The 15035-nt window shown below is 37.1% G+C and overlaps 1 protein-coding gene across 1 annotated transcript in view; it reads left to right on the forward strand.

Moving 5' to 3' along the window:
* ERP44 (endoplasmic reticulum protein 44) overlaps window positions 1-15035 on the forward strand; it is a 55693-nt gene that overhangs the window by 24861 nt on the left and 15797 nt on the right. Inside the window, exons 4-8 of the mRNA XM_042869664.1 lie at window positions 465-580; window positions 6294-6478; window positions 6961-7076; window positions 10793-10850; window positions 12036-12152. Of these exons, the coding sequence (XP_042725598.1) occupies window positions 465-580; window positions 6294-6478; window positions 6961-7076; window positions 10793-10850; window positions 12036-12152 (592 nt within the window). The remainder of the gene's footprint in view (window positions 1-464; window positions 581-6293; window positions 6479-6960; window positions 7077-10792; window positions 10851-12035; window positions 12153-15035) is intronic.

Consider the following 15035-nt stretch of genomic DNA (forward strand, 5'->3'; position numbering starts at 1 on the left):
GGCATGGCTACAAGGATCCCATGAAATTCTTTTGTCATAGTAATCTAATAGCAGTCTGCTTAAATTAGACATAACTTCCACCAAATTTGAGCAATAATATAATAAGCATTACTTATATGGTTAACAGCAGAAGTTGTATAGTTCTTTCTCTGATATTTCTTGAAAGTGATCATAGGTGAATACTTAAATGTCAGCAGTGCAAATCTTTTATTAGATCTTGTCCAGGGATAATTTGGGTAGGAAAAGAATGATGGGCAAACTTTCTGAATGTCAGAGTATATTTCTTAAAGACTTAGTTGATTACTCTTGTTTCTTAAATTGATAAAGCATGGGAACACGTCTTGAATTATGTATTCTTCTAGAATATTTTTTTCCACCTGAATTATTCAAATATTTCCTTAATCTGCAATTAAATTTTTTAAAGTTAATATTTTGAAATTGTAACCTTGCGTTTTTTTCCACAGGTGCCGCTTCAGCCAAATGTTGCATCCTATTTTTGAGGAGGCTTCTAATGTAATTAAGGAAGAATACCCAGATAAGAATCAAGTAGTGTTTGCTAGAGTGGACTGTGATCAGCACTGTAAGTAAATCTCAATTTAGTTTTTCTGTGGTATCCTGCCAATAAAAAGCAGTCTAAGGTGTGGTTGGACCTGCTCCATCATTTAGTCCAGAGGCTGTTGCTTGTATGTGTCACAGAACCTCTTCAAAATTTGTCAGGGCAATTTCCAGTGTTGCATTTTCTTTTTCTCCATAGATGTGCAGTTTTTATCAGTTCAGCCTTTCTTGTTTATTGGGAGAAAAAGGGAATGTAATTACAAAGCAAACTGGCCAGGGAACAAGAAGCACTAGTGCAAAACAGCCAAGAAAAAGGAGTGATGGTCAGCACATGTTTTGCTCAGCTGTTTTCTCTAAGAGTTGTAGTGAACTGCAAGCTGCTTTTTGCATACTTGGTAGTTTCAGAGCTGTTCTCCTTTGCTGTTTGTATACATGAAGAAATATTTGTTTATTTTGGTATGTTCCCCTAAATACATGAAGAAGATACTTATTTTATTATCATATTAATCCCAAATGTTTCTTGTTAATCTCATGATAAGTAAAATGTAAGGAACATCTGTTACCTACTGAAAAACAGATGGGTAGCACTGAGATTATTGTGGTGATTTTCCTAGTGTAAGATTTGCTTTGCTATTCTGTACTTCTGGAAGAGCAACGTTTGCCCAGTAGTTTATTTATGGAAGTTTAGGAATCCAAGAGTGTAGTGAAAGTTGCCAGTTGGCCTCGAATCCCAACAAAGATTTGGTTGTACTTGACCCTAACTATAATATTTAGTCTTTACAAAGTTGTTAGTCTGCAGGAACAATCATACTTGGAAAGCTGATGAATTTCTGTTAGTTTGTGACACGTCTTTGGGATTTACCGCTGGCCTGACTGTTGTGTTTCAGTGCTCTGTTTCAAGTACTGAAGAGAGAAAGAACATGGAAAAAAAAAAAAATTGCATCTCTGTGAGAAGTAACTGATTGTATTTACTTTTTTCTTCTCACATTTTGGTGATCTAGCTGTTTTGGTACTAGAGGGGATTTTTCTCTTGAAGTATCTTTGCTATCTTGCAAATGTAAAAGCCAGTAACTTCAGTTGAGCATCTTCCATTAGCAGCAATTTGTGTTCCATTTTGTGTATGTTGGTGTAGACACCCAACAAAACAGAACTCCTAATTTGTGCAATCTCAAGCATAAAAATACATTTAAGTAAGTAAACAGTATCAACTTGTAGCTGAAGCTGACTTTTCAAACTGTTGGGAACAGCCAGTGAGATTTTGTCCCATCTCAAAGATCTGTAGGACCAGTTCATGACCGTGGGGACCATAAATGCATCTGGGATTAAATCCTCCCCTACGATAAGTGTAGTGGGCTAGATAGTTAAAGATAGTTATAAGGCAACCAAGAGTTATGATCTCTCTTTTTAGTACTGGAAGATTGTGATTCTCTGTAGTCTTTTTGTTCCTAATTTAATGAATGGATGAACATGTCTTCTGCTGCACGAACTGTAAGTTGTGCAAATTAAAAACAAAATTCTATCATGAACATGAGTCTTTTTCTCCAAGTAGCACTGCCTTTCTGAGTTAAAATAATAAGGCCCTGTATGTTGTTCCTGGTTTTCAGTGTTTATTTGCCAGTTGTAAGCAATGGGACATCTCATGGCACACAGTTATTGGTTATATCCTAACAGTGAAGTATTTTAACTCTATGATTTTAATGTATGCAATAGTTTTTACTATACTTATCCACACTGAACCACCTATACTACTTTACTAAATGTTGGAGTTTAGATTATTATCTTGTTTTGTTTTGTTTCCTCCTGTTTTAGCTTTGTTTCTGTATTTTAGCAACACTAAAAGGTACGTGCTAATATTTTCAGGGTGTTTATGCCTGCAGATTTCATTAGTAGCTGGCCATTAAGATGATGATCTAGAGATGGTGGATTATTTGCATTACAAATAATCTGTTTCTTTTTGAAACCAATGCTCTGCAGGGAACCCAAATAGCTGATTTCAGGACGCTCAGAAATAGCTTTCAAATGGTCAGCTAGGCATAGATACTTTCCATTTAATGCACTATTATTGAAGCACTCCGCAGGTCCCAGCAGCTCACACCAGCTTCTGAGGGCAAAGCAAATTAAAGAGAATTATTGATGCACTGCCAAACGTTTGATGCTTAATGACAAAGCCAGCATTCTGTCTGCTCTTATAAGCAATACAGAGATGTTTTTCTGAGAAGCGATAGTTGGCGACAATGTGATTAAAAAAAAAAAATTCTAAATATTAACACATAGAGAGGTTTAATTTATCAGTATTCTGGGAGATGATCATAATTCAAATGTGTACATTAAGTCTTTAGGCTATTTTTGCTCATTAAACCAGTGTGGAACATACATTAAAGGTAAATCTGTTAAGGCAAGTTCTTTATTTTCAAGACCTTATCTTTCTACAGCTCATAAGTATCTAAGTTCCACTTCATTTTTTGCTGTTAAAATCTTCAGTGGTTTTGGTGTGTTGAAATTAGTAAGACCTTATGCTAGAGAAATTATACCTTTATTCTAAGCATGTAATACCTAGGAAGTGACTTTCCTTAGAATATCATAAGAAATCTTTCTGTATGTGTGTTATTGGGAAGGTTTTACTTTGTTGGGGTTTTTTGTTGACCTTTAGGTGGTTGTGCTTTTTTTGTTTTTTTTCTTTGCGTTAAGCAGCAATGTTAGAAACCCACTTCATACCACAGAATTACTGTGTTTCTCTTCTCCTGTAAATAAGTGAATATACCATACTGTTATTTCCTTTTACGCAAAGTGGTTTCTGGCTTGAAAGATTAAAAACAAAGAAACAAAAAAACAAACAAACAAACAAACAAAAAAAAAAAAAAACAGAAGACCCCGAAGAACAGAACTAGTTTGAATCAATTCTTTGTGCTTCAAAACAGAAAACTTCTTATGAGTGGAATGTTGAGAAGTGTTTTACTAGGCAGACTCCATAGGGAACTCCTCTTCTTTTGAAACATGTTAGTGAACTGCTGGATCTGTAAGGTGTGCTAATGTCAGTCTTAAAAAAATCAAGTAAGAATTACTTGTATTGTTACTGTGCTTTTGTTAAGCAAAGTAACTCAGTGTGATAAGCTTTGAGGTTCATAAATGAAGAAGGAATGAAGTTAAATGAAACTGTAAACAAATATACAGATTTTGTTGTGCTGCTATTTCAGCTAGGAAAGAAGTAATCTGTCTGAAAGCTGTTTTGGGGTAAAATAAACAAAAATGGTAGTAGTTTGGGAGGCTCTTGATGGCTCTCCTCAGAAAAGCCATTTTGTTAGACTGTAAGAGAAGATGATGGGATACCTACTGATGAGGCTCCGCTAGGAGTAGGCAAGGCTGTTGTGAATGCTCCTTTGCAGCAGAAGGTGTGTGAATTTGCTGTTTCTCAGCTTCTTAGTAACTGAGTTTGATGTAGAACATCGACTGCTTTTCCTGTACCTGTTTAGGTTACCAGTATTGTAGTATCAGAGTAGGATGCCAAATTTAGGTGGCCCCTTGGGGTCTTTTCTGGCTCTGTTTCATATGAATATTGCCAGGTTTTATGATTGTGCACAAGTCGTGAGAGGAGTGGTTTAAGAGGGAAGAACTGTTGTGAAGTATTTCATAATACATCATTAAGGTGAATGTAGTGCCACATTCGTGAAAGAGTGGCAAGCAAAGAAACTGTAAGTGAAGTTTAATAGAGAGGAGAAAAACCTTGGGATCGTACTCAGATTGTTGTAAGTGATCCTTTTGTAAGAAGGAGCTTCTAATCTACGTCGTCAGTAGGAGTCTAATTTAATTGCATGTCTTCATGCTGGGTTTTAGTATGTTCATTCCACTTTTAATTTTAATTTAGGAATAGTGGACTTTGGATTCTTAGTGACGTGATCTCATGGTCTAGCTCAATTCTTTGAATGGTGTATTGTGATCTTAACCTGGAGTAATGAACTCTGAAGCCATCTGAGAAGGAAGCCATAGGCTGCATTTGTGTGTGAAGCTGTAGCTTAGCTAATAGTGAAGTGCTTTGTGAAAAGTCTGACTTGCCCCCACCAACGCAGATTTCATCATTTCTTTGAGTGGAGGAATATGTGACACTGAGCTAGAAATGGCTGGCAATGCAAAACAAGTTCGGTTTGGTTTTCTTTAAGGAGATTAGCCCCATCTAGCTCTTTCAAGCACTTCTTTTTTTTTCTTCCATCAGAAAACAGTCAGTAAGAATGTCTGGAAATATTTTAAAATTTAATTTAGGGGTTTACTATAACTAATGTGATCTATGAATGAATTCAAACAATACTCCACGTATTTGCATTGTGTATTTCCAATTTTAAGGGAGTGTAATGTTGTAGTTGGTCGTCTTGTGCTAACTCTGCCTGTATCAAATGCCAGAGTTTAATGAAACATTTAAGATTTACTCTGTTTGACTTGTGAATGAATTCAAATAGTTTTTCATGTACTTGCATTTTATATTCTGTGAAAGGGTGGCTTTCAAATACTTCCTTGTGTAGAGCTATCATCTCTCTGTGTTAGTTCAAATACCAGTATTCACGGAATCTCACTGTAATTTATAAAGATCGTGCATTATGAAGCAATGTTCAAATTCAGTGTTGGCAGTGGGCATTCTAGTACTGTCAATTTCTTTATGCAACTTCTTTCCCTGATGAAGATTCACAGCCGTAGGGACTGAAAGGTCTGTTTTGGGTAACTTTCAAGACCTCCTAAGGTGGGGATTCTGCAAGGCATGCATCATCATCTGACAATGGAAGTATCTGAAAGAAAAAGTTCATGTTGTGGAGGGAAGAAATGGGTAGTCTGGTGTTCTCTGGATGTGGAGTTTTGTAGCATAAGAAGTCTTGAATCTCAGTGGCTTTATGAGAGGCTTGGATGGGTAACCTTGATACGTAGGGCTCCTTGTCTTTTATCAAACCCTGGTCAAATTATAATAAACTGCCACACCGTCAGACCAAAGGTCCTTCTATGAACAAGAGAGAGGCAGCAGATGCAATGCCTGACTTGCCTATGTTGTTTTTCTTCTGATGAACAAATACAAAGTGACGCCTCCATGGCTGTGCTTATCAGGGTATCATAGAATGGCTTGATCATCAGGTTCCAATCCCCTTGCTGCAGGTAGGGTAGCCACTGCTAGATCAGGTACTGGATCAGATTGCCCAGAGCCCCATCCAACCTGGCCTTAAACACCTCCAGGGATGAGGCATCCACAACCTCTCTGTGCTGCTTGTTCCAGCACCTCACTGCTCTCTCTCCTGCCTTCTTGGAGGCTACTCTTGCATACTGTAACTAAAAAGTACTAGGTTTGGAAAGCAGGAAAAAATATTGATCTGACACTTCATAGTGAATATGTTGGTAGGTAATTAGTCTTTTCTCAAGAAATTAGTATGAATTTTGGAGATAAAAATCTCATTGCCTCAATTTTGACTACAGTTAGTGCCTTAATAGCTCTGATAGGATATCTAAGAAACTGCTGAAATCTTTTCTCAGTCAAAATCGATAGATTGAACTTTGGAATATTTTGCAGTATTTTGCAGTGAGGCAAAGCATTAAGAACTGGGCTTAGCTGCTAAACATTCTCTCTTGTAGTGATTTTATTTTTTTGAGTTTGTTCTTTAATGACGTGTGACCGCTGGCTCCACTTCTGTGTGCATGTATGGATGTGTAACATACCGTGCTTAGTGTTCTTCTGTATTGGTACACTTTTTTCTGAATTGATTTTGTAGCGGATATAGCTCAGAGATACAGGATAAGCAAATACCCAACGCTGAAGCTCTTCCGGAATGGAATGATGATGAAGAGAGAATACAGGGGCCAGAGGTCTGTGACAGCAATAGCAGATTATATCAGACAGCAGAAGAGCAATCCTATTCGGGAGGTCCAGGATTTGGAAGAAATTAATACTGTTGATGTAAGTTTTTCAGGTTCCTTCCTTCTAAGTATAAGCGTGTGAAAGATAACGTACTTGAAGAACACTTCTACTTCTTGGGGCTTTGTCCATTCAAAAATATTGAGTGATAATTTTGAACTAGAACTAATAACATTAACTCCAGTTTTACAAATTATTCCAATATCATCCCTCCTTCAACTGCATTAATCTTATTATGGTAACACCACTACCAAATTACTTATTTTAATTTTAATCATCTGGAAATAATCTTGTATGTGACAAAATGATAATATTTCATTATGAAAATACTCATAATGATGTTTCTGAAGATTAAAATCTTTTAGTCTTTGTATTAATGTGCATCATTTGGAAAGAAATGTTTTGCATACTTGTTGGTTAACTGTTGAATAAATAAACAGCATCTCCATATTTAATATCCTTGTGGAGTATTGACAGTTCTTAATAATTTGAGATAACTTACAGTGTAATCTTTGTCTTTACAGCGCAGCAGAAGAAATATCATTGGGTACTTTGAGCAAAAGGACTCTGACAATTACAGAACATTTGAAAGAGTAGCAAATATTTTACACGATGATTGTGTATTCCTCTCTGCCTTTGGGTAAGTTTGTTTTTTTTTAATACTTCAATTGCATGACTTCATTACTGAAATTATGTGGATGAGTTGTATACAATTTAATTAATAGGACTTCTTAAATACTTTCAGTGTATCATAACTAAAGAGATTAGGCGTTCTTAGTTAAATTCACTGAGAAAAGTGAAGGAAGAGAAGGAAGAAAACTGTTCTTCCAGTCTCTTGTGAAATCTAACTGGTTTACCTCCTTCTTTTTTTTTTTTTTTTGTCATTATTTGTCAATCATTTCAACATTAGAGGGCTTGCTTGACAGCTATGTCTGAAAACTCTGCTTCCTTGGAGGGGAACAAGTAGGGAAGAGTTGGGAAAGTTTGGGTTTGGGGTTTTTTGTTTTTTTTCCACATAAAAATATTAAAAGATGTTCGCTGTGGAGATCAGAATAAATTGGAAATAAGTCATTTTCCTTTTAAGTAGCATAATAAAACACAATTTGTATAGACTCCCTTTTCAGTGTTTAAGGTACCAGGAACAATCAATTTAAAGTGATTGGGCATTAATGTGAAAGCAGTGGTTTACAATCTACCTACAATTCAAGAGCAGGAATTTGTGGTATAACAGCTGGTATCATCCATACATACAGTTGCCCTACAGTTGATATAATCATACAGTTGCCCTAGAACTTTTTTGAACTTGATGTAATGAATGAAGAGCAGTGATGACACTGGATTAAGGTAGAAGGGTTAGGGTTTGTTTCATCTATCTAAACAAAACTTCTCAAGCACTTCCTGTGTTTTCTGAAGAAAAGAAGAGAAAAGAAGAGAAAAGAAGAGAAAAGAAGAGAAAAATAGTTTGGGGGCAGAGTATGCAAGTATTTGTAACGTAGAGGAGTGTGAGGGAAAGAGGGGTCTTGGTCTTTTCTTTCTTTCCAGTTCCTAATTATTTATCCTATGACTGTGCAAACAGCCTTGGCCATGGAAGAATCATCAAATCTTGTGCAACTGAGGTTGGTCTGTCCATCGTGTTTCGAAGAATTGTCTGTTATCTCAAATGTGGTTTCTGATGAGCGCAATTATTCTTGTTCTCAGACTGACTTACTAAAAGAATTTGGAATTATTTTTTCCTCCTCAGATGGCTTTTCATTCTTCTCAGAAATATATCTAAGAAATCATTAGGTAGCAATACCTATAAGAATCTCTCCCTGCTGTTCAAGTCTGCTAGTCTTTAGTTTGCTGTGTTTCAATGGGGTCTAAGGAGAAGTAGTATCTCAAAGTAGTTGGATGCTGTTCCTAACGTACATACTATGGAGTTGTTAGTTTTTCTTCAGACACAAGCAGTGAACATACACAATGCGACAGTTGGACTTTGGTTACTGTAACCCACCCAAGTAACTTAGGATCCTGCACCAAGCTTATTATTTTTCTCTTCACCAGACTTCTGTTCCCTTGCTAGCCTGGAGCCGTTAGCATCTGCAAGTGAATGAAGCCTTCCAGGCAGCAGTCCTGGAAACGAAACATTTCCATCTCTGAGAAGCTGCGGCTCTCAGGCTTCATAAGAATTATGTGCCAAAGGACTTCCAAAGGAGAGATCCTGGCTCTCTAACAGTGTTTGCTGCTGGGCTTATAAATAGACGTGTTTCCTTGGGAGCACTCCTGGATCAGCTGGGCTGTTTTTCCTCAGCATCCCAGTGGGTCATGGCAGGTGTTTTGGATTTGGTGTGGGCAGAGTTTGTCAGGTATTATGGTATGGAATATATAATGGTAATGTGAGTTGTCATGTCCAAATGTCTAGTAAGCCAAAATAAACTGGAAACACTGAGTTCAGCAGTAAACCTTAACCAACTTGTGTCAGGTCAAACTTGTTTCTTGCTACGTTAAAGTTGCTCTGGCTTCAGGTAGTTACAGTAGCTTGTTTTTAAATTGTATTAATGCTACTTCCACCTTGATACTTAAAGATACTCTTAAATCAAATGATCCTCAATTCTATTGCAAAAAAATCTATCAACAATTCTATTGCAATCTGCGGTGACCATAGCAGGGTGAGTGAGAGAAGAGTTGGAGGCAGCAGGAGGTAGGGAGTATACTGACAAAGAGATACTGCAGTGAGTTTGTAGAAGGAGAATGACAGTGGGGCAAATCTGAGATTTTTGTAGAAGTGAGGAGAGTGGCTTTGTGCTGTTGTGTTGCAGCACAGAAAGTCAAATGCAGAAACACAAAACAAGCTTTCAAAAAATACATCTGTCTTGAGAACTGTTCTAACATTAGCAAGCGAGTATGTGAGGCCAATTTGTTTCCAGAAGATTCACTTTCTAGGTAATTGCTTCAAGGAGGCATGAAACACAAACTGTAATGTTTCCATCTGTATTGTTTTTAAAAGGAATATCTGCGGGCATTTGGTCTTTTCATATTGTGTCTTCCCTTTCCCTTATCTGAAACAAATCAGTCACAAGTGCAGTTATTGAGATGGAAGAACAGAGAGTCTTTTGGGTCCACAACAAACTTACCCAACAGCTTCTGTTTCCTACTAGAGTATTGTGAGTTTATCAAGCAGTGATTGGGCAGGTGACTTGGGTGTCTTTGTTTTATTATTACTGAGGGAAGGATTGATTGGGAAGTGAATGGTTTACCTCAGTAGTGATGGTGATTACAAAAAAGCCTAATTCTGTGTTGTTGGAGTAGTTATGTCTAGAATTCTGAAATGTGTTCTAAAATGCATGCCTCTAAGCTGGTGAAAATATGGATAGGTGTAATATACTAAGCAAGGCATCTTTCTCACGTGATGTGAGGAGGATAACTGGATCAAAGAAAATGAATGAAACTTAGGTACTTTAACATAAGCCTTGTATGTCTTTTTTCTTTGCTCTTTAGTTAATTCAGAACCCTGGGATATTCTTACAGTGAGATAAATTGAGATATTTTACCACCTTCTTCCCCCTCTGTCCCCTTCCCTCTTAATTAGTCTTCTACAATGCTTCTGTTGAGTCCATCTAAGAGATACTGTAACTGGAGAAGCTGGAACACTTATTTAAAGTTCCCAAAGGCTGACATGCTTTCTTTTTAGCCTATGAAAGAAGGAAGAGAGAGAAATAGTTCATTTCACTTGGAGGCATATGCAGCCAGTGGTTCTATTTTGCCAGTGTGATTTATGGTGGGACAGCAAGGCATGGTGGAGGAGAAGAGACCTATTGCAATGGATGAAGGTGCTGAAAAGAGCTTAGTTGGGGCTTACTTTTCTTATTTTTTTTCCTCGCTTACGTTGGATGCATACTAGTCCCCATTTCTTTTAATAAGAAGTGATCATTCTGTGGGAATCTGTTGTGACTGGGATTGAGGAGTAACAAAATATGGCAGAGACAGGGTGTGGAATTCACTGAGATGAAATACTAAGCTAAATATCAAGGAGAAATTTCATATATTCTCCAGGTGTGCACGTTACCAAATCATCAGAGATCAGAAGCTGCACGCTGCCAGTATTCATCTCTTTGACTTTGATGCCTCTACTCCAAACTTCTTATCTCACGGACATGCCTTGCAGCTTCCCCTACTGCCCTTTCATCCAGACAGACCAAGCTTCTTTATCACTTTATGGTTTCTTTAATCACTTTATGGTTTCTTTGAAGAGGACGCATTTTAATTTCTTTTTTTCCTTCCAAATTCGAGAAGATAGCAAATGGAAATATGAGTTTTGCTAACCTAGTTATTTTGTTTGTCTGTACCAAGACATGCTTACTGGTTGGTTTGTTGTAGGGCTATTTCAAAAGCAGAGCGATTTAGCGGAGACAATATAATCTACAAGCCACCAGGGGTAAGTGTAACTATGTATTTTATTCTGCTTGTTATCTTTATATGTGAGTAGGAGATAATAGAGACTGCACACACACACCATTCAGTTTTATTTCATCACTGAAGAGAGTGAGCATTAGTGAGGGTTGTAGGAACTGGCGCTTCAGAGAAGATGAAAAAGATCTCAGTCTCATTTGTCGCTAACAGTTTGTTGCTAACTAAAAACAAAACCTATGTTTTTAATTTCAGTGTCCAGTGTTTTTTTCCTTAGAAAAGCAGGCAGCTTACCATGTCTGTAGATACTTTGTGTCCAGTAGAAATCTTAATTAAAAAAAAATATCTAGGAAGCTCAACATCTGGTGCACCTTTTTTCTCAACACAAATGACAATCTCTGGCTATTTTCTGACTATCACTTGCCTGTCTTACATAGCTTAGCACACTAGGGAGGTAAAAGCTGTTCACTTAATCTAAAGGAAAAGCAGTAAAGCATGTTAACAAACTGTCATAGTTGAGAATAAAATCATTGTGGAAGAAAAGCAAGACTTGCTTTTTAGAAACATAATATCTGAGCATATGCTCCTTTCTCAAATTTGATGCTGGGAAGCACTTCGGGAAAGGAAAACACAACCTGAGGGGAAAGAGGTTGAAACAGTTTCCTGCAAAGATGTTTTACTGTTGTCTACTTTATATGGCATGTCTGAATCAATATATGCTTATTCATGCCCGCAGCTTGGAAAACTCAAACTGTAGTCGCATTTTAAAATGGAAGCACTGAATTCTGGGTTACAACTCTAGTAAACAAAGAACAGCTATTATTTATTCCAATCTTTGCAAATGCAAATATAAAAGATCAGTTGCAAGACCTGCAGGTTTTTGGCTTTTCTTTATGGTGAGACTTTATAACTGTCAGCATGGAGGAGCTTAATATTTGCATTGGGTATCCATCTTAATGGCTGAGATTCTTTTAGATACTGAGAGTATTTCTCCACCTGAAGTCAGTTCCTCTTATATTAGAAAGTGGATTGCAAAAGTGATCATATTTATTTACTTATGGTTTTTGTTACATAGTTTATGGAGGTGTTGCATGTGCAGCAGTTGAATATTTATGTAAGATAAGATTTCAGTACTTACGTAGGCATTGTCACCTTTGTATCGGTAGCAATGTCACTTTTACTATTTTTCAACTAGTACTTTTCTTTTCAACAGGAGAATGCTCCAGATATGGTGTATTTGGGCTCCCTGACCAATTTTGATTTGATTTACGCATGGACACAAGATAAATGTGTACCCCTCGTTCGAGAAATTACATTTGAAAATGGGGAGGTAAGAATTTTTGCTACCTTTCTATTTTTGAGATTTCTTTCTCAGAACCAAAATGGCTCCTGAGGTTTTTAATTCATGCATTGCAACATCTGCATGCTTTGTTTTTTACCAAAAATAGTTGTTATGTATTGTCTTTTCATTGTTCTGGAGCTTTTCAGTTAGACTTGAGGTTCACAGGAGGAAAATCTGTGATATTTTTTTTTACACCACCAAATTAAAAAGCTGTATTCGCACGTATAGATTGTATACAAAGTGCCTGGAGATTTGCAGAGGGTGGACGCAGACTTTAAGAGTGTACATGTGTAAGAATGTGTCTTTATGGGATTTTGTAACACCTTGAGTAGATTGTATTATTCATCCAAAATGCAGATGTTACAGGAAGATATTGACTTGTTTTACAATTCAGAGATAAGCAAGAAGCATTGATTTTGATCTGGAAAAATGTTTCTAGTCGAGGTAGAAAATATCAACATCGGTGTACTCACACAGAATCACAGCATGGCTGAGGTTGGAAGGGGCCACTTGGAATCATTTCATTCAAGCTTTCTGCATTCATGGCAGTTAGAAAGAGTAAAATAGCTGTGAACTTTTAGATACAGCCAGTCAGCATTTAAAACTTCATGTCAAAGTTAGTAGTCGGAAATTTTTTATGTATCAACCATGTCCAAAGTATTGTGTAGTAAATATCTGAACAGCCATTCAAGCATCTCTGGAGCTGGATACTTCAGTGAATTTTAACAGAAACTGTGTGATGGCTTTTGGCGGTGTGTTTAAGTACTGATACCTTCTTTACCTTTTTAGGTTCATGTGTCCTTTTCCTTGGTTTTCTGTTTCTAGCTGTAAGATGGGATTTGCATGGATGCTTTCAAACTTCTTCTCATTATCCTTTCAATGCTTTTCTTTTTTCTCTTTCTTGATTTACTCTTCTTTTTCACTTGTCCCTAATTTGCTATGATTATTCTTTTGTAAAATAAAGAGAGGGAAAACAAACAAGTAGCAAGCTTACAGCACCTCAGAGGGAGCATTTGTTCATAGCCACAGCATCTGCTGTAAACTCTGGTGAGGTCTGTAACAAATTGCAGTGTGTGGCCCTCATTGGATTAGAGACCAAAGAATCAGTCGTGTGATGGAAGAATACTTTGTTCTCAGTTCACATCATTTCTTAATTGCTTTATTGTGAATGGTCAGTGCGTGTAGCACTGATGCCCTGGGCATGCAGAACACTTGATTTGCATGATGGCTGAATAGGGTGGGATGCACAAAATATTTGAAGTCCAACTGTCTAGTCAATACTGCTAACTTCTGTTGGGAAGTTTTGCTAAAGAAATATTCATTCTTCCTTTGTAACTCGAGCAGCATGTGAAAGATGCCACATGCCAACATGTTTAGAATTGCTTGATAAGATTTTTAGTGTACTTTTCCCATGGTAAGATTGGATTTTTGAGGCTTAGAAGCCAAAGTTCATTGCTGTCTGTATCACATTGTGCTCTGGCTTTTCTGCTTGTTCCCCCACTCTTCAATTCCTGTTTTCTTTAGGTAAATATTTTCAATTCCAATTTGACGTTTTTGCCTAGCAACATTTGTTTAAAAAATTCAGGGCTGCTGTTAACCAAACAAATATAAATGCTATACAAGTAGAAATTGCTTATCATTTATGTGGGCTCTTAATGTATATTGCACAACATACATTATAAAAATGTAGTATAGTAAAAATATAGAATCAGAGAACCAGTAAAGTTGGAAAAGACCACTAAGATTATCTTGGCCAACTGTCAGCCTATCACCACTATGCCCACTAACTGTGGCTCTTAATGATGTGACTATTCAGCTGTGTTTTTGATAGTAGAACACTTTAAGATACATGCAAACATTCCTACCAGGGACTTCATTATAAAAATGAGAATAAGCAGATATGATTAGCAGTTGTTTTAGAGGTTGGTTGGGAAGTTTTGGCTTTGCCAAGAGCACTGAACTAGTGAGGAACTTTGGAATCTGCTCTTAAAAGACCAAACCTTGGCTTGATGCGCAGGCTTGCTTGGAAAGACAGTGCTGTCTATTCTGTATTCTCTAGATGCAACTGGCTGCATAGTGTTGGGAAAAGCATTTATTTCAAATTGCTGCAGATAGAAAGTAGCTGAGGAAACTATTAGCCTTGGAGGCAGAATGAACAAGTTAGCTTTCTCAAAAAGCATGGATATCCAAAGATTCCTTTGGATACAGAGCAGAATAAAAGAAATAGCAGCACTTGGTTGCGTATCAGCTGCACTAATCAAAGATAGGCAAGGCCTTTAGCGTTTTCTTTGATAAACAATTATTTCTTCAGTTGGTTCTCTACTAAATTGAATGAGTGGTCCGCTAAGAAAGTCACTTTTTAAGCAAGCAAATGTATGTAGTTCATGCTTTGTGTTGGTTTGAAAATAAAAATCCTGAATAAAATATTTAAGTATTTCATACACTTGTCTGTCCTTGGAGAGAGACCTTTAGAAGGTACTTAGGAGGCAAGAATGCATTCCTTCAGGGAACTAAAGCCTGCCTGATTAACAGAGACATTCATTTGTTTGTCACCTTTAGTAATGCCTTAGCTGTGAATTTACTCATGGTACTTGCAGTTACCAGTCAGGACACACCTACAGCCACCTCATCAGTTTCTGCTGCTTTTTTTTTTCCCCCCTTGGGAATGCTTAAAGATGCTAATTCATGGTCTTAGGCAAAATCACCAACATGATGTGAACCAACAAAGGACATGGTCCAATATAGATGCTCAGCTTTCATTTAGCACTCATTCCATATTTTACATTCAGGCCTTATTGCTGTTTCTATGAAGATGTGTTTTGACAATCGGACTGTTTCTTTTGAGCAATTATTCCATTGCACGTGTATCCT

Source organism: Lagopus leucura, unplaced genomic scaffold (genome assembly GCF_019238085.1).
Source record: "Lagopus leucura isolate 7727_CA_CO unplaced genomic scaffold, USGS_WTPT01 Super-Scaffold_100002, whole genome shotgun sequence".
In the NCBI taxonomy this organism is placed as follows: Eukaryota; Metazoa; Chordata; class Aves; order Galliformes; family Phasianidae; genus Lagopus; species Lagopus leucura.